General features: G+C 40.3%; 1 protein-coding gene across 1 annotated transcript; it reads right to left on the bottom strand.

The window, feature by feature from the left end:
• Window positions 1-17,131: 17,131 nt before the first annotated feature.
• On the bottom strand, window positions 17,132-24,375 carry Fgf20 (fibroblast growth factor 20). Its single transcript, XM_032919144.1, has 3 exons — window positions 24,090-24,375; window positions 18,847-18,950; window positions 17,132-17,840 (listed from the first exon to the last, which is right to left on the bottom strand). The coding sequence occupies exons 1-3, from the start codon at window positions 24,373-24,375 to the stop codon at window positions 17,592-17,594; spliced, it is 639 nt and encodes a 212-aa protein (XP_032775035.1). The 3' UTR covers window positions 17,132-17,591.
• Between the last annotated feature and the right edge of the window lie 559 nt (window positions 24,376-24,934).

Here is a 24,934-nt window from a genome sequence, read left to right as displayed (position 1 = left end):
TCCCTCTTCCTCTCAAAATTCAATCACTGTTACACCCCGAGTTCTGTAGCACACCGCCTTCCTTCTAAGGCCTCTTCCTCCTCCTCTCTGCTTCCCTCTCCAGTGCATCACACAGTTCTCCAACCTTTCTCCCCACTCATCCTCTTATTCCAGCCACAGTTCCCAGGGGACTAAGCGGATCCTTGTGGAACACCTTGCTTTTTCCCCTTCTTGTGAACCCCCTAAGTACCCAATTCCTAGTCCATCCCCATTCCTAAGCATCAGCTCCCAATACCTAGAAACACGTTTACTCAGAATTCCCAGTGACCACAGCTAGCAGGATTTCAGAAGAATTCATCCATTGCTAATGGGAGTGCAAACATGTACAGCCAATACAGAAATCAAAGTGGCAGTTCTCGAGGAGCTGAGAATTGATCTACCTCAAGATCCAGCTTTATCACTCTTGTTCATATACCCAAAGGATGCTTCATGCTGCCACAAACATTTGTTCAACCATGTTCTTTGTTGCTCTATTTAGCCAAAAGTTAGAAACATCCTAGATGCTCCTCAACAGATGAATCATTAAAGGAAATATAGTATATTTACATAATGAAATATTATTCAGCCATTAAAAGATGAATTCATGAAATTCACAGGTAAATGAATGGACCCAGAAGAAAAAATCATCCTGAGTGAGGTAACCCAAACCAAGTAAAACAAGTATGGTATGTATTCACTTATACGTTTATATGAGTATATGTGCATATATATTTAATCAATTATAACTAAGCTCCAATCTATAGAACCATAGAGGCTAGCTATAGGACTTGGGAAGAGGAGTCAGATCTCCCTAGGAAAGAGAAATAGGATTGCTATGGGAGAATTGAGTGGGGAAGATCAAGTGGGGAGGGAAGGGAATGGGGGAAAGAGAGGAAGTGTGAGGAAAGACAGCTAAAACTAAGGTCAATTTGAGAAGTAATATGGAAAGTTACTTCAGTAAACACTTCCTAAAATATAAAAAATATACAAAGGTGATCTAAATGAGATGGGGGAGCAGAGCTCCAACTGGCCATCTCTAGTCAGCAAATGAAGCCTGCAATGCTGGAATTAGATTATATCTAATTGAATTGTTGGCCAAAGGAGTCCCAGGGGAACCCCTAAACAATGAAGGCTGGTGCCAGGACTATTGGTTGTTCTGCAAACGGTTGGCCAAGCCTCATCACTGAAGACAACACCAACAGAACTCATTGAACATGGAGAGGTTTGAGTTTGTGCCTAGACAGAGCTTTCACCTCTACATTCCAACTTCTATTGCACAGGAAAGTACTCTGCACACTACCAAAGGAGAAAGGTAAACACCAACTGTGATGGTTTGTGTATGCTTGGCCCAGGGAGTGGCACTATCAGGAAGTATGGCTTTGTGGACTAGGTGTGTCACTGTGGGCATGGGCTTAAGGCACTCGCCCTAGTTGCCTGGAAGTCAGTATTCTGGTAGCAGCCTTCAGATGAAGATTTAGAACTCTCACCTCCTCCTGTACCATGTCTGCCTGGATGCTGCTGTATTCCCACCTTGATGATAATGGACTGCACCTCTGAACCTGTAAGCCAGCCACAATTAAATGTTGTCCTTTATAAGAGTTGTCTGTTCACAACAGTAAAACCCTAACTAAGACACCAACCCAGCCCCTAACCCTTTGACATACAATGATGTCCTGCCTGTGAGGTAAGCTAGTGCCATAGTTGCACCAAGCTGATAGAAGTAATGAAGCACTATCTGATTAGACTTAAAGGCCCATTTCACACAATGGAACACACACCGGACACTACTTGGGTGTCCGAGAACCTGAAGCTAGATAGCCCAGGGTGCTAGAGTAAAACCAAAACACTAAAGGAATATCACAATAAAACAACCCTAATGACATTTCATTTTACTCATAATCTGTACCTCACTAAGCCAACATCAGTGAAGCTTCCTTCTGCTGCAGATGGAACAAAAACAAAGACTCCTAGCCAGACAGTATACAGAGACATTGGGACACTCAGACCTTAAATGGGATGACTTCTTCAAATCCTTCCCTTCTCGGCACAGGGAAGCCTGAGTGAGAGGAGAAGGAAAGAGCCAGAGGGGATAGAGAGCATCAAGGAAACAAGGCTCTCGAAATCAACAGGATCCATCACCTGCACATATGAACGCACGGAGACTGAGGCTGCGCTCACAGGACCTGACTAGATAGGGTCCTAGAGCTAAAAGGAACGGTAGACCCATGTTCCCCTCCCTAACCCAGAGGCTATCTAAATGAAAACCAATTGCAAATGAAAGAGTAGTTTTCTCCAAGGTTACCCTTGTCACTGAGGAAACAAACTACTCTTCAGGGTAGGCTGAATGCCTAGCTGTAGATGACAGAAAGTCACTCATGTCACCACCATTACACCAACACGTTTAGCTTGGCTTACTCCAATGGCTCCAAAAAGACATTTCAAAGAACAAGCTCATGAAAACACAAATGTCCAAATTTGGTTTATACACAGAACAACTCCTTATATATGGCTTATATATGGATGAGAATATCTATAGACTAACTCAGGGGGAAAAAAATCTCAAAATTGGAAAGTTTTTGCTGATGTTTCTGGTTACAATAAAAATTGCATCAGAGATTACAGTATATAAGGATGTAAAAGGGGCTGGAGAGATGGCTCAGTGGTTAAGAGCACTGACTGCTCTTCCAGAGGTCCTGAGTTCAGTTCCCAGCAACCACATGGTGGCTCACAACCACCTGTAATGGGATCTGGTGCCCGCTTCTGACATGCAGGTGTACACAGAGCACTCATATATGTAAAATAAATAGAACATCTTTTTTAAAATGATGTAAAGGTAGTGGAAAGTTGTCTCTAGCTGACCAAAATTTTAGAGAAAAAATGATTAGAAAATCAAACACAATTGACAGAAAAGATAGTCTATAGATAAATGACAGTGGTTAAAAGTATGAAAAACCTTTCTATTCAAAGTAAGCACTGGATTCAGAATTTAGCTCAGTGGTAGAAGTACTTGTTTAGTATGTGTTAAACCCTGAAGGGAAAAGGTAAAAACCCTCAAGAGACTGGAGACCCCAGGAAGTTTAGAGGACTGGTGGGGCGGGTGAGGTGGGACATCCTTGTAGAGACATGGTGGCAGGGAGGAGGTATGGTATGTGTAACTGTCAGGTGAGTGTAAAAATCAATTAAAAAAAACCTGAGACCTATCCAAGAGCTCTCATCAGAGAATAGACATTAAATAATCAAGCATACAAAATGGCTTAGCAGGAAGATATCAACCAGCCTATGGCTTTGGCAATCCTCATGTTCAAGCAATAGTCAGATGAAGTTGTAGTCATGGTAACAGAAGCAGAGGTTAGATACAAGCCAGCATCATGGGATTCCATTTTTCAAGATGTATGGATGTACCATTGTCTCTGAATATCTAACATTCCAACAACAAAATCAAACACTGCATCTATAGGGCTCCATTCCTCAAGGATACTCTCTAGCTACTTGGGCCTCTTAGAACCACAGTATGGTTTGGCTATCAAAAGTTCCCCATAGGCTTATTTGTTTGAACACTTGATGCCTAGCTAGGAATGCTGTTTAGGATGCTGTGGAACCTGCCATGGGTACTCTCTGGAGGTGGTGGATTACTTGAGGGCTCACCATTTCCCTCAGTCTCTCTTTTTTATGATCTATGTAGACTCTACAACCGCCAGTCACCATGAAGCTATCATTGTTGCTCTACGGAAATAGTCCATGTCTTCTCAAAACCAGGGTCAATATAAATTCTTCCTCCCTTGAGTTGCTCTTTTGGGTGGTTTTTCATAGGAATGAGGAAAGTGGCTAAGGTAGCATAGGAAAGCACATAATTTATTCCAGCAAGAATAGACCTTAGTATGGATTTGCCTTTCCTTCCCACTATATTCCGCTGAGTATCACCATGCAAGAATTTGTTCCATATTCACAAGATCCCACAGAGCAGAGGAAGAGTGGGAACAAGTGCATGACAAGGAGATTCGCTATTTATGTCAAGTTCCACAGCATCCACTACCTGTGGTCCTGATGAGAATTGCAGTAATCTCATGAAGTCCCTAATGGAGGTCAAATTCAGAAGTGATACTTTTCAGTGATAAAACCATGTTTTCCAGACTGTAATACAAATCATGGTTCAAATGTTTTTATACTATGCTTTGTTCCCACTGAGAAATATAGGAAGAAATAGTCATGCATCCCATTAGTCTCAACAGTATTTTTAGGAATTGACACATCCAGACCCTTAGTTCAACAATTTTGATGACCCGGATCCTCAAATAGAAACACTTCTCTCAAGTGAGCACATCAAAAGTTCCAGAAATCTATAACCTATATCTTTTCTTGGTGTTTCATTTTCCTTGTGTGCAGCAACCAACAAGAAAAACAAGGAACCATCATCTTGGAGCAGGTCCTTGGCCCCGATCCTAGAAGGAGACAAAATGCTGTTAAATAATTGGAACGTGGAGAAAAGTGGGTAGACCTAGGTGTGGGTGTCTCTTACTACATTCTGAGAACTGTCAATCAGATGAAATAGTTTTAAACAACCCAACCTGAGACAGATATAAAGTTCAAAGGCACAAAGTCCTCATTGTTGGAGTCTTGATACTCACTACCCAAAATCACCAAGAGTAGCAGCAAGCTACTCTTGTGGGTAGCCTCAGTGAGGGTAAAGGAATGGAGACTCGGCAATTCTAGATAGAGTACAACTATCCCTTGTGACTACAGGGGTGCCCTCAGCAGCAGGAGCTGGGATATATTTGGCTGTGCTTGTTCAAAGTTCCTCAAAATGGGTTTGACGGAATCCTGGAAGTGCTTTCCAAATGCTTAGGAAAAAGCAGATTAAAGCGAAGAGTGGTAGACTACTATGATATAGACAGGTGCACTCTACAGTGTATCCCGCTGTCTCACTATTATGCACAGACATTTTTCCTTCTTCCAGCTTCACAAGCACCTTCAGTTCCTTCTGGACCTGCACCAATTACAGAAAGCTGTAGTTCCTGGAGCAGTCTATGTAGCAACTGATCTAAGAAAGCATAAACGTCTTCCGCCAACTCTGCCAGAAATACTTAGGTCATTTAGTTCCACATCTCACTGCTGGGCTGGACAGATGTGACTGACGTCTAGCTTGCATATCAACCCCCTGCCCCATTTTATTTTCTTGTCTTTCTTTCCATAATTACTGACGCTAGACACGGCCTAATAAACACCTTAAACTCCAATATAGTGTCTAATAGAACTCATCTGGATTATTTCTTCGAAATACAACTTGGAAAAAGTAAGTCAAGAGTGGACCCTAAAGTATACTAATAGATCAGGACATTTTTATATCTCTAAATAATGCATCTATGGATATATTCTTAAAACTATTCTTTGGTTTGTACTTTTAAAATTTGCTAATTAAAGTGATGTGTATATACGTTTCAAGCACCTTTAATTAACATGTAGATTTTATAACCGTATACCACATATTTTAAAAGTCAAGGCATTTCACAGGAAAAAAAAGAGATTGATCTAAAAATAACTTCTTAGTTCTAAAAATGAGTATGGATATGATGTTTAAATTATAAAATTTTCCCTAAGAAATCAGGCATAATGGCATACACTTGTAATGCTTGCATTCAAGAGTGTGAGGAACAGAACACCATGTGTTTAAGACCATCCAGAGCTACATAACAATTCTCATTCCAGCCTGGGCTACTTGGTGAGACCTTCATTTATAATGGAAATACAAACAACAACGAAAAAGAAAAACATCAAAAATGGAGGAACAACACTGGCCAAAAAATCAAACCAAAACAAAATCCTGATAATCAAAGGTTCAGGTAGGTTAACGAGGAGAAACTTCAGATAGCTACTGTTCAGATATAAAAGGCAGGTGAACACAAAGAGCCGTCTTCTTAAAAACAATTAGCAAATTATATTTAATATATTGTTCTCTATATTGACATTCAGAAATTTTCATGGGTCATAATTAATACTAATCAGTTTTTTATTCTGTGTTGTGGAATTCCAGGTAGTGGATGACAGAGTCAAATTTTACTATCTTTTTTTTTGTTTCTATATATTTTTGTTTTCATTAAAATGTAATTATATCACATCCCCCTTACCTGTTTTCTCTTGAATTTCTACCATGTTGCGCTTATTTCAACCCCTCCCATATCCTCCATCATACCCTTTCAAATTGATCGACTTTTTTGTTTTATTATTGACATATATATATATATATATATATATATATATATATATATATATCTTTCTGATTGTATAAGGTTTTACTCCTGACAACTTTATATTGGTTAATTGGATTGGGGGGCATATCCCTGGGACAGACTAACTCTTCGTCTCTCAGCAGTCATTCCTTGCCGATAGTTCTTTGTCTAATATGGAAGCTTGTGACGTGTCTGTTGATCTTATCATTGTTCAGGTCTTGTTTAGGCAGCCATATTGTTGAAGTATCATGGTTATAGATTCCCTATTATTTCTAGGAGATACAATCTCACAGCAGGCTTTCTAATCTGTTGGATCTTACAATCCCTCATCTATGATGAGCCTTAAATGTAAGAGTTATGATGTAGGTGTACCTCTTGGGGCTAGGCTCCACGTATCTGTGGATATAGGATAAGCTTTAGAATGCAGTTAGGAATTATGCTGGTCTACTCGTGGTGGTAGGCTCTCATCAAAGATCCATGATTTCTCTAGCCCTTGGTAGTTGGCTACGTTTCTAGAATCAGCCATGATTCTTCTCCTAATGAGTGGATAGTCAGATAGATGGATGTTGGTTACAGCCAAGATATAAGTGTCACTACTACACCTGTAGGAATTTCTGACCATTCTGGCCATTGTTATAGTTCATTGGTATCAAGCTGGATAGGACTATGGATTTCTTCCCTCCCTCGGTTCTTTATATACTACATTCTGGTACTATGAAAAAGAGACCTCAGAAAAAAGTCTTTGAAGTTAGTTCCGGCTAAACCTTTTGTGTCTTATGTCTTCAGCAACAGAGACTTCTAAGAAGCAGCCAATGGCAGTAGCAATAGCCTGTGTTATTTATGAAATCACTTAGACTGTCCCCAGCAACATCAAACAGAGGTTTCTTATGCTTAGTACTGGAGTTTTTGCTAAATAATCTATGATTCTTATGGGGAACTTTGTAAGCCTAAGCAGCTTAACCTCATAGATGCAGATATATAGATATATAGATATTGTGTACAATTTGGGTAAATATAAATAATACTGTTCCTTGAGGCCTTATTAAACATCCTTAGTGTTATTCGTCCCTCATCCCTCCCTGTCCTTCTGCACTGATCTCTCCTTTTTCCACCAAAATGTAAGTCTGCTTTAAAAGGAGTGGATCTCTACTCCCTGGAAGCGTTCAATGGGTGCATGAATTTCACGGGAAATTGTAATAAAAATTGACTAATGAAAATCTTTGGAATTATATAATAATTGTATGATAATTTTTCCCTGGCTAAAACAGAAGCATTTTAGATTTGGGATAAGGTGACCTCAAATTCAAAAGGCGAAGGTTCGTGAGCTGCTAAGATTTAGAGATCAATAGGACACAAGAATCAGCTAAATTTGCAGGCACTGCATCCATGGCAACAACCTTGGCAAAGCCTCCACACAGATAGTAACAAGCCACTTGAAAATGACTGGGAGCTGAGCCAAGAGAAAGAACTCCGAAACAAGGACTTCGTAAATCTTAAGGATAGACGTCTCCCTGAACATGAAAAACAAAGGACAACTTCTAAAGCATTTTCTTTGATTTATTTTTCTGATCTTTGCAAATTTAAGAAACCTGGCCCTAGAGTCTGGGGATCTGACCCAGTCTTTCAAAGAAAAGAACAAATAGTTCCCTACTTCTGAGCATACAAGTCCATTGAATATCAGATCCACCTGGAGAGACTCTAAACCCTAGGACCCATTTAGAACAAAGGACAATATTCAAGAATCTCATGAGCACTTAGACACAAGATGAAGAGCAACAATTTGGGGCCCTTGGATCTAAAAAGGAAGTTCGTCAGACAGTGGAAAGATCTGGAGAGAGGCAGCTGACGTTGCTAAGATGTGATAATTAATAGATGCAGAGATCCAAGCAAGTTTTTCCCGGAGTGGAACTTCGTTCCCACGCGTGGGTAATTGCAAGAGAGTCATTGAAATTCTATTCAGTCAGAACGGGAGCACGGCAGTCACCATGCTAAAAGAGGACCACCAACATCATTCTGTGTCAGCACAATCGCAAAGAGAGAATGATTCCAAGCAATGGTAGAAGTACACCAAATTACATAATAGGGGTGTTGAAGAAACTGAGAATAACCCCCAAACACCACTTATCCCTCCATCAAACTGGTTTGACTAGTCTAAAATAGAGAAGGACATTACATCATCAGCCTTTTACTAATCCGTGGTCAATGATATAGCAAATGCAGATCTCTTTATTTTGGTCACTAGAGTACTTTGCTTTCATTTAACCAGAATTATACTTTGATTATCTTCTCTGGGGACAAACTACCAAGCACCCTGTTATAATCTAGGCACATGGAATTTAAACAGAAGTCCCTGATCTAACACAGGTAGACAATGTATTCATTTCAAAGATGCCATATTGATTAGTGGTTAGATATAGTTGTGTCCGGGACCCTGTGTTACCTCATTAATTTGATGACTATCAATAGCAGAACAATTTAACTGAGAAAGACATTCAAGGGCCTTTAGGATATTAAAGCAGGTGGATCACACCTTTAATCCAAGCACTTGGAATTCCAGGACAGCCAGCTACATAGAGAAACCCTGTCTCAAAACCAAAACAAACAAAAAATCTTCTAGGAATAGTGTTATGGGAAGCAAATAAATTATGATCCCAATAAGAAAAAGAATTGGTCCTTGAAAGTCACATGACTAAGCAGGAAGCAAAGAAATGTTTGCATATGAATATTGGCACGTCTATATTATGTAGCAAATTTATCATTAGATAGCATAGCCTCCTACACGATATCTTTAAGATTATACATCCTGGAGAATCAAAACATGTCTCCTCTGAGTTTTGTCATTGATAGAACTTGTCTATTAGCACAACCCTACACAGATAACAGGACTCAAATTTGAAAGTCAGCCTTCATCTAACTGCAGTTAAAATAACTATGGATACAGTGAATGTCAAGTCCTTTTGATATCAATGGGAATCCATTTGTGATAATTGGCCACTGTCAAGAAACAATAGGTAAATGAGATCTCTGCCATTCGATTTAAATATTGTAATCATTAGAGAGGAGTTATTATCTCTAAAGAAGTGCTGAGCCTTCACAGAATTATGCAGGAATTTGAAGCCAGTCCTGGAAAAGCGCCTTTAACATTGCTGAAAGCATATTGCTGCTCTAAGAAACACTGTACTTGTCTTCTACCCTTTGGGTCTAATACCTCCAAAGCCATTTATTACAAATAACCCAAAATGTAGAAGCCACCAAAATTCCAGTTTCGGGGCAAACAGTGGTTTATGGTACAGTTGTATTCCCTTGGAAAATAATTTAGCTTTGTAGTAATGTCTCCCTTCACAAATGACTTCTGACAAATAGTCATAGATATGGGAGAACATTAAGATTCTTTATCATATTCATCATCGTGGAGATACCTGATGAAATAGAGTATAAGCCTTGAAATTTTATTAAAGCTTCAGAGAGAAAGCACTGGAACCTCTGAACTAAGAATAACACGGTTCTTTGTGGAAAGGATTTTGGCTGGTTGTTAAACATGTTCGTCTAAAGTCAGACTTTCTTAGAAATCTAATGGTCCTGAATTCTAGGGTAGTGAACACAAAGAGAATCAAATGGGGCCAGGAAATCAAAGATGTGTAGACCCTCAAGCTCATGCAACCTACTTTAGGCACTCTGGGCTTGAGCACCTGCCAGTAGTCTCAGGACATATTTATAGAAAAACCTACATTAAAGTGGCATTTTGCCAAAAGTAGTTATGTAATAGATTACATCATTGTTTACTTTTGGGTTCCCCGGGCATCTGCTGTTAGCCAATTTGTGCTGACTCATACCCCTCCCACCTAGATGTCCAGCACTCGCTACCTTAGCCAACGCTGGATATCTTTATCAATGTCATGTCAGGTAAGCATGAACTGGAGCTGCAGCCCAGTAACTATTTGGGGGCAGGGATTTGTGTTGAAATAAAGAAATATAGTGATTTCTGGATATCAGGAATATACAAAGTAACTACTCAAATTCTTTTGAGGAGAAAATGTTTAAACCAATGAGAAGCTAAAACTATGTGAACTTTTCCAGGAAGAGGTGAAAAAAATGTCTTTTCACCTAGACATGGTACTAACTACATACCAAAGTCTAAGGACACCCAAGTCTAGTTTGATACATCAATAGATGTAATGAGCATACATGAAGCGTTCCTTACAGGAGCTTTGCTAGCTCCCAACCAGCTACATCACCAGAAAGTCTCTATTGTGAACGGTAGCTTCGCAACAGCAGCACAATGGAGATTCCCTTTCAGCTAACCTTCCACACTGTATATATTCTATCAACCCCTAAGACCCTGAGGATTGCATACAGCTGGGAGATCAGAATAGCAGGGAACGCCTAGAGTATCAGGTGAGGATCTAATAGGCCTCTTCACGACCCTTCGTCCGGGAGGCAACATCGATGTCATGAGAGTAGTTTGCAAGTAGCCGCAGCTTCTCTCATGAAGATGGTAATGACTGTTATACTCAGAGAACTTGTATTGTAGAGAAAGGAACAACGATATACAAATAGTTTAACAAAAAGGCGGAGGGAAATTTCAAAATACCTTTGGGGAGTTCTTTGTTCTTTTTTTTCTTCCAGCTTTGAAGTCTTTGTTGGCTCTTTTTAAAATTCTCATAATTCTCTAGCATTTCTGTTCTATGACTTGGACCTGCCAAGCAAGGCCACAGTACAATCTCAATTACACTTTGGGGATCTGAATATAAGATTCCACAATCTGATGAAAATTAAAGCTATTTTTAGCGTATGTGGGAACTTTTCACCAGCTGTCACTGTTTGATGTATTTCATCCTTGCTTGTCAGAGGCTCTATATGAAGAACTGTGATCTTAAGTATCCTACCTAACACAGGCCTATAGGCTGTGGGTAGGGGGAGGATGCTCTTCAAGGAGAGAGATCAAGTTATGCTATCTCAACAACTATAAAATCCAATTCAGGTTGATTGGAACATACTCTATGATGGCTTCTGGATTATCAAGGTTGTATGATAAAACAAAAACCCAGGAGGACATTTTCAGCAATGTAATAATGCAATTAAATGTTTCTACTTACTGAGTAGAACATCAATATGAGCATTACTGCAAGTGTAAGGCAACACATATGTTCCACACAACTGAAACACCCCATCATAGCTAGAAGAAGCTTTTGGTCTAGCAGGGTGAAAGACAAATAAACATGGTCCATTTTGGAGTTCCTTAGATCTACCTGATTTGGGAATCATGCAAAAAATATTGCCACTGTGTTTTTAAAATTAATTAATTCACATTAAAATCTACAGCAGATGGAATTGTCCTTAAACTAGTAAAATTATATTAGCATTCCTGGTCTCTGGGGGAAAACAGTGAATTTTGCCTGAGGGAGAAAAGTACACTACCACAGCCTTCCAACGTAATTACTAAGAGAATTCAGGTCAAGGTTCCCATTTTATAATACATTAACTTATCTTCTATAAACCGAAATTCATAGTGGCAAAACGCACTGAAAGATTATGAACACCGTGACTGAACAAGGCCATGAAGAGGTCATTGAAGTGAAGTCTCACAAGGTCCAACCCTTAGATGAAGACCGACCAGTAACTAATGGATGCTTAGATAGCATGAATTAGGAGTGGTCTCCTTGATAGGTTATCTAATCTCAAGTGGTCAACCGTAAATCCACTCCTTTCACTTCAGCCTTTCCACTTTAACTCCGTTTTCACTCATTGTACATAATACGCTTAGTTAATAAATTTGTCTAGAAATCTTAGGATAGCATTACCTGTAGCTTCTATTGAAATGAATATCTGAACTAGGCATAATGAAAATCAATCATCCAGCACTAGGGGGACTAAGGTAGGTGAACCATGAGTTTGAAGCTAGTCTGGGCTACATATAAAGTTTGAGGTTACCCTAGTCCATAGATAGATAGATAGATAGATAGATAGATAGATAGATAGATAGATAGATAGATAGATAGACAGACAGACAGACAGACAGACATGCTGTATTCATTAGGGTTTCTATTGCTGCAATAAAACACCATGACCAAATAACAAATTGAGGAGGAAAGGGTTTATTTGGCTTAACACTTCTTCATTGTTCAGTTCATTACCAAGAGGAAGTAGGGACAAGAACTCAAGAAGTTCATGAACCTAGAGGCTGGAGCTGATGCATAGACAATGGAGGGGTGCTGCTTACTGGCTTGCTTTCCCTGGCTTGCTCACCCTGCTTTCTTATAGATCCCAGGACCACCATCCCAGGGATAGCACCACCCACAATGGGTTTTATGGTGTTGCCATTGCTGAACGAGTTGACGCTGGTTCACATAACTTAGAATGTTGTTAAATCAGAGATAGGTCTTTTCCAAATTTTGTCTTAAGCAATGAATGAGCATAAAATACAATTAGGCTTGGATTGATAAACACATGTGTTCCGTGTCAATAAAAAAAAAACTGAAGGTGAAATACTCTAGAGAATGCTTGACAATTCCAAGAGGCTGAGGTGCCCCTTTGCTGTGTGCAAAGACACCAACCAGATTTCAGCTGGAAAAAAAAGGTAGGCCAGAATTCCAATAGAGTGGTGTCAACAAGACCTGCAGCATTCAGTCATCAGAAAATAACTTGAAGGAGCATTATAACAGAAACACCACATGAAATTCATCTACACACCCATTTACACCTTTAAGATGCTTGTGTTTAAGAATGGAGGATGCTCATATCTAGGATTGACCGGGAGTCACACAGTTCATTTTGGGAGGTGTCCTTCCCGAACAGCTGGTCCTTGGGTGTAGAAGAAAGCAAACTGAGCAAGCTAGGTGTAAGCAATCCAATACTCAGCCCTCCTCCAAGACTTTGGTGTTAGTTTCCGCTTCCTGGTTTCTGCCTTAAGTTTCTGCCCTAGCTTCTCTGGATAGACTACAAACTATAAGCTGAAATACACTCTTCTGCCCAAGTTGCCTTTGGTCATAGTATTTTATCACAGCAATAGAAGCTTAAGATAGTTAGAAAGTCAAGGGTTAGAAAGGCAATAAGTGTGACTTACTGTCATCAGTATCCATAATTTCTTGTACAAAGGAAGGAATTGGGTGATTTCGTTCAGGTATAGATATCTTCAGAAATGCATTCATTTAACTTTTAGAGCTAAGATCATAGAGGATACCTACTTCTAAACTTACAGTTTATAATTTAAAAAATGAACACTAGAAAGTATTTGAGATACCTTATCAATAATAAATGCCCCTTTAGTGAGTGTATTAGCTACCTATTCTATATGTTACATTACTATGAAATCAGTGGTTTAAAACAGAACGTGTTATTATTTTGTGCTTTCTGTGGGTCAAATGGTCTATCGGGGTTTAGGTGGGCCCTCGGGTCAAGGAGAAGAATTACACTCTGCAGGCTACATTCTTGTCTTGAGGCTTGATTGGTTACAATCCACTGAGCTTTTAGTTATTGGCAGAAGTTGACTTCTTGCAGTTGTAGGATTGGGTGTGGCTTTGTACTGGTTAGCAACTGGATGCTATCCTTGACTCCCTATAGGCCACCGGAGGCTTGCTGGCACTCTGACTTTCCCCGCCCTGGTACTTACTTCATCCATTCAACAAGGAGACTATCTACTGCTAGCAAATATACTAAAAAACAGAGTTTTATGTAGTATAATTGGCACAGTGTCCCTCATTTTTCTATATTCTGTTCCTAGAAAGCTGTCATACCAGCCCCACTGTGGGGTATTGCACAAAAGCATGAGCATCAGGGACGGATTTAAAGGATATGAAGCATAAATTTCTTCTCTCCCAAGTGTCCCCAAAGTTACCCATACTTTAGCAACATGTAAAAGTCCAAAATGTTATTAGCTACATCAGTTCATGTATGGAAGAATTTTCTGGAGTGTGCATAGTTAACTCCTAGAGTGTTTTATACTCAATATCAGTGATAGGATAGACACAGGGTAAAAGCTATCAACATTTTAATTTAAAAAGGAGACAGGCCAGGCAAGGCAGCATGTGTCTATAGTGCTAGCAGTGATGAGATAGGAGCATAAGAATTGCTGCAAGGTAGAGGTTAGCCTGGTCTAATGAGTGAGTTCCCTGGCCAGATAGAGATACATATTGATATCCATCCTTTAAAGAATAAGGGAAGAAGAAAAGAAAATGGAAGATGCTGAAATCTCGCCAAATAACTGTTAAGAGTTCTTGTTTCAGGCGGGTTGGGGATTTAGCTCAGTGGTAGAGCGCTTGCCTAGCAAGCACAAGGCCCTGGGTTTGGTCCCCAGCTCAAAAAAAAAAAAAAAAAAAAGAGAGAGAGAGTTCTTGTTTGGGTTTCGAATCCCAAGCCTAAATCTCCATGGCCATTTCTTTCACCCCTCCTTTACTTTCTTAGTCAGGGTTTATATTCCTGCACAAACATCATAACCAAGAAGCAAGTTGGGGAGGAAAGGGTTTATTCAGCTTACTTCCACATTGCTGTTCATCACCAAAGGAAGTCAGGATTGAAATTCAAGCAGGTCAGGAAGCAGGAGCTGATGCAGAGGCCACGGAGGGATGTTACTTACTGACTTGCTTCCCCTGGCTTGCTCAGCTTGCTCTCTTATAGAACCCAGGACCACCAGCCCAGGGATAGCACCACCCACAGTGGTGGGAACCTTGATCACTAGTTGAGAAAATGCCTTACACCTGGGTCTCATGGAGGCATTTCCTCAAGGGAGGCTCCTTTCTGTGATAACTTCAGTTTGTGTCAAGTTGACACACAAAACAGCCAGTACATTTACCTAGTTTTAGCTTCAGCTCTGCTTTGTGTTTTCTGAAAACCAGAAGCTGGAGGCTTCCCTGATTTTTAATATTTGCTATATCAGGAGAAAAGCCAGGAAGTCACTTGAAACCCCAAGAAGAGCTTTGTTTGACGTAGTTGGTTGATCCTTACATTAGATTCTGTGACTAAGATGATATGTATGAATAGTCAGCCTTGGACAACTAGTTCTAGAATTAAGCTTAAGATTGATTAACTTAAACTTGTTAAATGTGAAAGTTTGCTATGCCCACTAAAATATTTAATTGTATAATGAAGAAAGTGCTATGGCATTGTATGATGAAGGAGAGATTTTCAGATCTAGGTTCAAGCAACCAAGACACTATTTACATGCAATTAGTATTCTAGCTTCTGATGCTTCCCCTGCATTCTAACTCCTTCATTCATAAGAATTAGTACTCCTATTCATTTCCACATCTGCAAAGAATAGATGCTGTCCCACCAAGTTCCTGAAAAAAGTAATAAGACAAACCAGCTCTACCCAGCATCCCTATTAGAGAAGAAGTCAATACGAGGAATTGATTTGATGACAATAAACCTGGTACTCAACCAGATGGTGAGCTTTAGGTATTTATGATACCAAAACAAAACCCCTAAAGCATGAGCCCAGAGGAAAAACAGTAACACCCCATTACACAACAACTAGAGATGTGGGGAGAAGCAGCAAAGTAAGGAATGGTCAGAAGCCCAGAGAAGCCAGAGACTATTTCTTCAGTTGCAATGTAGAGATTACATTCCCATCAGAAGCTCATCGGTTGGTTAGTACTCACATTTATTACCAAGCTAATCCATGATCTGTGAGTTCAAGGCCAGCCTAGTCTACATAGCAAGTTTTGAGACCTGACAGGCACTCTCTCAAAAGAACCAAGAGAATAGAAAAACTACTCTTTCCTTACAAAAATTTCTATGAACAGGTTAGAAAGCAAACAGTTAATCACTTCATACAAATATGAATACCTTTGAGATTAAAACATTCCTAGAAAACCTCAACTTAAAATTGTCTGGCCATCAACATATTTGACTGCACCAATAAGGTGTATGGGAGTTTAGATTTCCTGAAAGGAAGAACCTTCATTGCTTCTTTTATTTACACTTTTTGGCCTGGTTAGCTCCTTCTTGTTGTTTTGAGTCCTCTAGATCTCGTTAGAAAAGCTTTCTGTGGACCATCCACCCTCTGAGTTTGTTCTCTGTCTGTTTCTCTGTGTGTCTCTGTGTGTGTGTCTCTGCATCTCTCTGTGTCTCCTCTCTCTCTCTCTCTCTCTCTCTCTCTCTCTCTCTCTCTCTCTCTCTCTGGATGCAAGGATGACTTCCCCTTGGACATCTCACTCTTTGGTGCTCACCACAATGTCTGCTATGTAGGAATCATTAATGTATATTTAATGTAGCCATGAGAAGAACACCAACCTCAGGTAGCTATGACTTTACCATTGTTAATGGAAGTTCTATATGGACTAATTCTTTCTATGATCACATGCAGAGAAAGGAAACAGTTTTTTTCTTTTCTCTATATGAAGCCAATAAAATAAATAAACATAAATCGGCTATATAATTTCATAACTTCAACATTTTGTGCTGTAAATACTAAAGAATTTTCCCTAGGGGACTTAGACTTCTCTCATTTTAAAATCGTCCTCTAGAAGTAGAACAGCTCTCACCTGAAAAATCCATGCTATCAAAAACATAAAATGAAAATGTTTAATTTCCTTTCAAACCTATAAGATTAACACAAATCAATAACACATTTTCAAGGCCCAAAGTGACCCATGTTACATTTAGAAGGCAAGTGAATGCATAAAATTATAATCTATGCTGTACTTAATTTTTAAAAACAAACAAACATTTTATTATGTGGCTAATGTGTTATAATAATGAAGGCTTCTTTATAGCACAAGACCAACATAATGCAATGGCGCAAATAAAGGACATTTTGTTGTTCTTTTTGTTTGTTTTATTTTGTATAGTCTTCATATAACAGTAAAAATAAACTCTTTAATAAATAAATATATATAATAAATATTTGTAAATTGAAAAATGTATAAATAGGTCCATTCTTCTAAAAGAAAAGTTTCATCTCATTGTGGCATGTTTTGTGAATCAAAGTCATCCAATATTTCGATTTCTTTATGCATAATGTTATAACCTTTCTACAAGGTCCTTAGAATCTATGAGGCAGTAATTATGTCATCTCAATCCACTTCTTCAACATGAAGGATCTGTTTTTAAGGTAACTGTCCAAGTAAACATTATCCAGAGACATGAGGCATCCGTCAGCAGCAAGGTTCACATTCTCCACAGATGAACTGACTTCAGCTTCAGTCAGCTGGTAAGACTGAGCCATTGTGTCTAAGGAACTACAATCCACGTAAGGAGGATGATCTTGCTTTGCTTCATGTTAATTCCTTCTTCTCAATATTCTTCCAAATAGAGTGTCTCAGTGAAAAGCAGATTCTGTGATGTCCTGAACGTCTTCTTCAGTGTAACTTAACAACAGGAACTGTGTTTGTAAAACAGATGGCTCTAGGTTCATCCAGTGTACATCAGTAGGTCTTTGTATAACTCTGGAACTCTCTCTGGGTCCACTGGTCTGGGTAAAAAATGGGTAAACTTTTGGTGTCTTTTGGACCTGGCACCGTCTCTTGGAGTTCCGTCTTTGTTAAGTGCTACAAAATACCTGCGACCCGTGTCTCCGTGTTTATATATGTTGGATGAATAGGTATTATACCAGTTCTCTTCAAATTGTTCCCTGAAGATGCATTCAGAAGTCAATTTCTCCTTTTAAAAAGTAAAGAAGAAGATATAGAATGTTAGAAATGCCTTCAAAACAAGTTCCTTACAAAAGTCTCAACTCCTTATTATCATTTCTTTGCTTATAGATATACCCTTGTCAGGTTCCATTATAATGTTTTGTTTTTATTTTGTTTGTATAGAATATGGAGTTTCCCCCTCTATATCACTTTATCCAGTCAATTAGTGCAAGGAGCTTTAAAACAAATTATCCAACTGTCAATTTTATTTTCAAGCATGAAATAAATATTTTGAGCGTTCCTGTGTTCTGCATCTTCACCATCCCAACACCATCACTAAGCAGGCTGCAGCTCACCTTATCCCATCACGAGCTAGACACCAGAAGCACAAACAGCAAATCTCTGCTATCAAGTGGGGCGAGTCAAGTTCTTGCTACAATTTAAATTTCTAACTCAAGTTCATCACTTCAAATCTGGTATCATCTAATAAATATATTGTTCAATGATACGCCTCCATGATTAGCTTCTGAGTATGCTACCATTAATGTCAAGGAAATGAAGTAAAAGTCCAATGCTTTCTTAGTCATTCAATATTTTCTATTTCTTTCTCTGTCTCTCCCCCTCCCTCTCCTCATCCCCATGCCCATCCCCCTTCCTCTCTCCCTCTCTCCCTGTCTCCCTCTCTCCCTCTCTCCCTCTCTCCCTCTCTCCCTCTCTCCCCCTCTCTGTTCATATGATTGATATAGAGGAGACTTGGAAAGACTTGGGACAATGAACAGGAAGACCTGGTGCAACTGTTGCAGTAACTGTTGGTTAAGAATTTAAAAGGTGATATTGACTGACTGAATACATTCTGACCTCAGTCTGCTTAAATTTAGAATATTGGTTTCTAATTTTCACATACATATGTAGAAAGATCTGTTATGCCAGCTACGTGTCATGACGCCTATCAGACATTATCGATAGAGATTTTAATTAAAACGGATAATCATATTTTCATGAATTATAATAACGATTAAAATGATAATACATACTGAGCCATAAAGCTCTCCTTTGCCATTCATGCCAAGGTACAGGCCGCTGTCCACACCTCTGATACTGACCAGCCCCACCGCCACACTGATGAATTCCAGGATACCTGAATTTATAAGCAAAATAAAGATTCGGATTAGTTCATGAGCATATAACTACAGAATGGACAGAGATAAATATCAACACCTTTAAATATTCAACAAATAAATGGAAGCTCTCATCAGGACAAGCGAACGGGTAACAAAATTATTCCTGGTCTTCTGTGACTCTCCCAGTTCATTGTAAGCATTTCCCATGAATTGTTCTGATTTTGCTCACAAGAATCAGCCCAACCTCTTATACTTCATGCGGGTCTAACATTATTTTAAAGCTTATAAAGGGCTTCTTCTTGGCTATAAAGATGGGTCTGCAGCTAAGAGCATTTGCAGCTTGTGTTGATTAAGATTTTCTGTCAACGTGACACCAGCTAGAGTCATCTCAGAAGAGGGAAACTCAATCGAGACAATGCTATTAGGTTGGCTGGTGGGCAACAAGGATTCCTGGTGAGATGGTCCTGGGTACTATAAGGAAGTGAATGTAGCACGCCCTAAGAAGCCAGCCAGTAAACAGCACTCCTTCCTTCAGGTTCCTGAGCTCTTTCCTCAGTGACCTGGAAATTGCAAGATGAAATAAATCCTTTCCTTCCCCGAGTTTCTTTTAGGTCATGTTTTATAGCTGCAACAGAAAACCTTACTAACACATTGTTCTTGCAGAGAACTTAGGTTTCATTCCCAGCACCCAAATGGCATAAAACCAGATACAGTTCCATTTCCTAAGAATCTGATGCCTTCTTCTGGCCTCTGTGGGCAGTGCAGCGCACTTGTAGCCCGTGGACATATAGGCAGGAAAATCCCATACAAATAAAATAAAATTCTAAAAATAAAGAGCTAATAATCAATTTTTACTTCACCTTTAAAAATAATCTCTGATAATTAAAAGGGACGAGTTTTTTATTCCCAAGCTAGATAGAAAGAAACTGGGGCTCAGGTTGCCTAAAATGCCTAAAAGACATGATCTTTGTATCCAATAAAAATGGTGCTTGAACTTACATTTTCCGAGCCCTAGTCTAACGGTTCTACTCCACAACATGGTTTATGAGGGGAGGACAATAGTTTCTAGACTTTGTAGGCTGCAAAATATACTACATTCTGCAATCTATAAAAGTATGTTGTGCAGTTCAGAGAAGCAATAAAGCTTTGTAATTGATTATATATGATAGCCAAATACCAAGAGTTTGACATATAAATAGATTTTCCTATCCATAATATTCTGAAGTTATTTAGATTTACTAGGAGGTCAACTAATTTTGAAAGCTCTCGACTTGATACACTAACAGACTTCAGTTTTAAAAGATTTCTCTCTCCAGGAAACCTCTTTCTTCCCTGTACACACTAATCTTTGGACTAAATGATACCTTTTTTCTGGTTCTTTCCTTAGACTGCTGAACGAGTATCACCATCCATTCTGTACCTGGATCTGCCTTCCTTAATACTTCATGCCTTCACCCCTTCACCCCACCCTAAGCTCTACAAATAGCATAAATGTGTACCAGTTACCCTGACTTTGCTCTTTAAGCCCTTTCCTGATTTATTGTACAAGTTCCTGTTTGAACTTGTGATACTCTCAAAGCCAAGAGAAAGTTCAGAACCTGATGGTTTGCTGATATGGAAGGATCTATCCTACCCAGAGACTAATCCACTCATTGGCAAAACAAACACACACACGCAAACAAACAAAAGCGTAGCTTCTTATTAAGGCAGATGAGCTCTTCTGAAGCATGAAGATTTCAGACTAGTAAGAGTGATCAAGGGGATCTTACAGCACAATACCCTACTAAATAGCATGTAATGGCCTGAAAGAGTTAGTATCCCTATTGGATGGGCTAAAGTGGGGAAGATAAGACGTAGCAGGGAGGGCTAGACTTGAGAGGGCACAAAAACTCTGACAGCTACAGACTGGGAGAGTGAAGGAGACTCGCTCGCAGACACTACCAAGCTTCTCAGTGAAAGATTCGTGTCAGGAACAAAAACCCGAAACATAATTGGCATAAATATATGTAAATGGAATCTCACCCGGGATATAATTATAAATGCGTAATTACTTTAAATTATATTGAGTATTCACTCAGATTAAAAAGGACGCATGCCTGACGAGCACCCAATGTTCCTACCCCAGGACACGCTCCACCTACGCTTTAAATCCTGTCTTCAGATAACGCTGTCCAAAATATGTAATTACATAAGTAAAAATGATTACCCGTGTCTTTAGAATAATTATAGCCAATAGCTCTAACTTTTTAAACAACACATAAAACCATATACACAACCAGGCATAAATAATTTTCACCATGGCTCATGGAACTGATGGGGGAAAGATTACGTGTGTGTGTGTGTGTGTGTGTGTGTGTGTGTGTGTGTGTGTGTGTAGTGTGCGTTGTGCCCCTCCTAAGGATTTTAGCCACACTTTTAAATTCTGATCCTTTTTTCTCACCAGAGAAATAGTATACCACCTAGTAATTTGTAATCGTTTGATTCTTAAATGAGATTTGACAAGTCTTTCTTATTTATAATATGAGGTGGCAACACCTAAGCTAATTCTTTCCCAAAGAATAGACGCGAAGAACTTTCCTTAAGAGGTAATCACAGATTTTAGGTAGATTTTCTAATGCCCAGTGTCCCATAAAAAGGCTTGGAGGTCCTTTGTCTTTCTGGTATCGTTTTCAAAGCCGGCCTTTTCTTAAATCATAATAAACAGGTGAGTCAACCCACAGTGCAACCACATCAGACAAATCTATGGAGAATAAAGGAAAAGGCTTTAAAGGAATATGTTTGATCTCGGGCTATGCTTTTTTTTTTTCTCAAGGAATGATTTTATGTTTACGTGTCAGGTAAAGTCTTCCGTCTATACTACCGTGCAGAGAAACTCTACTAGAGAGATTCAGGTAGCTCAGTTAGGGTATTATTTTAGCCTCGCTGAGAACTCTCAGTTAATGTTCAATTGATACAGTTTTAAGTTTTTAAAAATCTGAGTTTTTGTTGGTTAAGTTCAAACTACTATGGCGTTATTTTAGTGGTAGCTAATATCTTAAATAGTCATCCTTGAGGATTTTTTTTTTCAAAATACTTTAATATTACAGAAGTGAGTTTTCTTTAAGGGGAGGAGGTATCATTCAATACTTAGTTACCAAGGCACTAGCAAAAAGAGAATGGAGAAGCCTGCAATGTTCACATACTAATAAGGGTTGTCTTCCTTTTTATGTAACAGTGAATATTTTGCTTCTCTATAGAGTCTCTCACTAAAACATGATGTAAGCCAACACAGAAGCAAAGTCATATTTTCCTAAACAATCATTCCACATATAGGCTTTACAGTGTATTAGTAAGAATATGCCACACCCATTCCTAAAGGATCAGATTTCAGTACAGCTCACTTAATGTTACCACATCTTCTTCGAGATACCAATGTTACCAATCTCTTCCAATAGAATCTCTCTTCTAAGGAAACAGAATACACGTACTTTACAAGGGGCTTAAAGGAAGCATTTCCTTACTCTATTGGTATGTGGCAGAAAAGTCGGATGTTGCCTACAGCCTACATTTAACTTCCGGCCGCTTTGCCTGAAGGTGTTATCAAATTGGGGGAGGGGGGCTAATGTAAGGAGTAGAGTTACGGTCATTCTTAAAAGAAGAGAACTAGACCAGCTGGTGTTACACACATTCTTTAGAATCGTAATGTCAGCCTCCTCCATTTAAAAAACACTTTCCGAAAGTGACCCCAGATTGGCCACTAGGTCATGGCAGTCGACTCATTGTCAGTGGGAATTTGGAAGGGCTCAGTGGGAGCTGCAAACACGTGGGTTTTTTTAAAAGTCGGTTTTCTAAGCCCTTAAGCGCTGCCAAATGACCACCACATGCTGCTCCTCCCATCTCAGGTTACAAATGCTTCTCGGGCAGAGATTTGCACTCCGACCGAGTTTTAATGAGCACTGCAAGGGCACAAAGAAATGGGAATGTAAGAAGAAGAGGAGAATGAGACAAGAGCAGAGCCCCTCCGAAATGAGATGCTCCGGAAATGCCGCACTGAAAGGGAAAGATGTGTGTTGCGATTCCTCAGGGTGCTGACAAATAAAAGACACTATGTCTTTTTTTTTTTTTTGAATAAAATGTCACCTTCAGTGATATCACAGGTTAGATAAGGAAAGTCCCTTGATTGTGTTAGCAGATTAGTTGATGAAAAATGTAGCCACAGAGGAAGTATCCAGGGATATTAGGATCAGAAAGCACCTTTAGCCAACCATCTGATTTAACCTGTCTTGTCTGTTGTGCAGGCAAGAAAGCAAGACTCACACTGAGTGGGGGGGGGGGCACTTGCTAGCAACCTGGCTGGCTGGAGAGTGATTAAGAATAGATACTTTACTGATCTAATCTAGAGTCCCTTCATCCTATTAACCCCTTCTGCTGCCGGGCATTGCTGTTGTAGGTAGAAAAGATTCTCTGTGTTCCCAGCCATATCTTCTTTCGCTTCCCCCATTTCCTCTTACCTAAGGTCAATACCAAGATCTCTGCTTTCCAGTTTCGCAATTTCTAAAGGGAATCTTGGCCAGGTGGGCATGCTCAGTCCTTCTCCCGCCTCCCTCTCTCCATCTCCCTCACTCTCCACCCCCAACCAGCACAGAGAACTGCAGCAAGGCAGTCCTCTAAGTAGACACATGAAGATTCACATCCTGTTTAAGAACCATCCCTTCAGAGAGAGACACTGAGGGGCATGTTTTAAGAACTAGAATGCTTCCCGTTATTAATTTTCAAAACAGTAGGCACAGAACTGCAAGTGTGGAAGGAAGGGAAAACTGTACAGGGACCTCCTAAAATAATAAAATTGACTGAAGGAAGGAGTGCAGGTAAGGCTTGGGGACAAAACCTGGTTCCTAGCCCAAGACTTTGCCCCGCAGGCAGTAGAGAAAACAGAGTACCTTTGTACCCAGGAGTGAGGAACCCACCCGCTCTTTCTCTCCCTGCACCAAGAGTTGCATTCCTGCACGGCAGGACAACTTTTCCATAAGCCTTGAGCCGGGAACCGAGTATCCAAGCTGTCTAAGGGCTTAGGTAGCACCCAGCTCCTGCTCTTTCCGTCCCGCCAGAGTGGAGGTGGGAGGCTAAAAGAAGAGGAGGGTTAGTTGAGAGCGCAGGGGCGGGATGCTTGTACCTACCGAAGAGGCTGTGATCCTGCCGGGTGCCCTGCACACTGCCGTCGGGCAGGATCTGCAGGTGGAAGCCGGTGCGGCAGTAGAGCTGCCGGCGGCGCAGGATGCCGTGCAGGTGCGCCAGCTCCACGGAACCCGGCCCGCCGCGGGCGCCCCGCTCCAACGCGCCCCGCCGCTCCCCGAGCAGCGGCGGTCGCTCCCCTGCAGGAGGCAGCAAGAAGTGCGACCCCACCTGCTGACCCAAGCCCTCCAGGCCGCCCAAGAAGGCACCGACTTCGGTCAAGGGAGCCATGGAAGGGCCGGACAGGATGACTGAAATTCCAGAAAACAGGAGACCTCCCCGCAATAAAAAGTGTAACGGGGGTGGTGAGGCGAGTGCAGAAAAATTAGAGCCAAATAGGTACAAAAAAAGTTAAGGCTGGGTTACTCCTGTGAGGTCCCTGCAGGGACAGTGCACTGCACCGTCTTGGATGGATCTTCTCTCCTTGGGTAGGTGAAAGCTGGCTGCTGGCCTTGCAGAAACATCTAGAGCTGAGGCTGCTGATTTGGGGCTGGGGCTGGGGGCTGGGGCTCCAGCTCAGCAAACTGATCAGATCAGAGTCCTGTGTACATACACTCCCGGTATATATGCCGGTCCTCTTGACATATGCTAATCAAGTCCTTTCATGCGCGCCGGGGAGGTTGGTTTTGTTTGAAATCTTAAACCAGCCTCCTCTCTACACGTTTTGCTCGTCGGAAGTGGCTAAAGGGAGCACTTGGAAAACTCATTCCTGCACTTGGCCAAAGTCAGTCAGCTAGCAAATTCGGGGAAGCTCAGCCGACAGCCTGGTATATATATACTAGGTTGTCTC

This window comes from Rattus rattus, chromosome 13, assembly GCF_011064425.1.
Source record: "Rattus rattus isolate New Zealand chromosome 13, Rrattus_CSIRO_v1, whole genome shotgun sequence".
NCBI classification, from domain to species: Eukaryota; Metazoa; Chordata; class Mammalia; order Rodentia; family Muridae; genus Rattus; species Rattus rattus.
Note: the sequence above shows the minus strand (reverse complement) of the source record. Positions and strands in the feature narration are given on the sequence as shown.

Excerpts from the sequence above, each read along its gene's own strand:
- Fgf20 (XM_032919144.1), bottom strand. The coding sequence starts at position 24,375 with ATGGCTCCCTTGACCGAAGTCGGTGCCTTCTTGGGCGGCCTGGAGGGC. Across the intron at positions 18,951-24,089 it reads GCAGGATCACAGCCTCTTCG|GTATCCTGGAATTCATCAGT; the intron begins GTAGGTACAAGC and ends TTATAAATTCAG. Across the intron at positions 17,841-18,846 it reads AAGGAGAGCTTTATGGCTCA|GAGAAATTGACTTCTGAATG; the intron begins GTATGTATTATC and ends ACTTTTTAAAAG.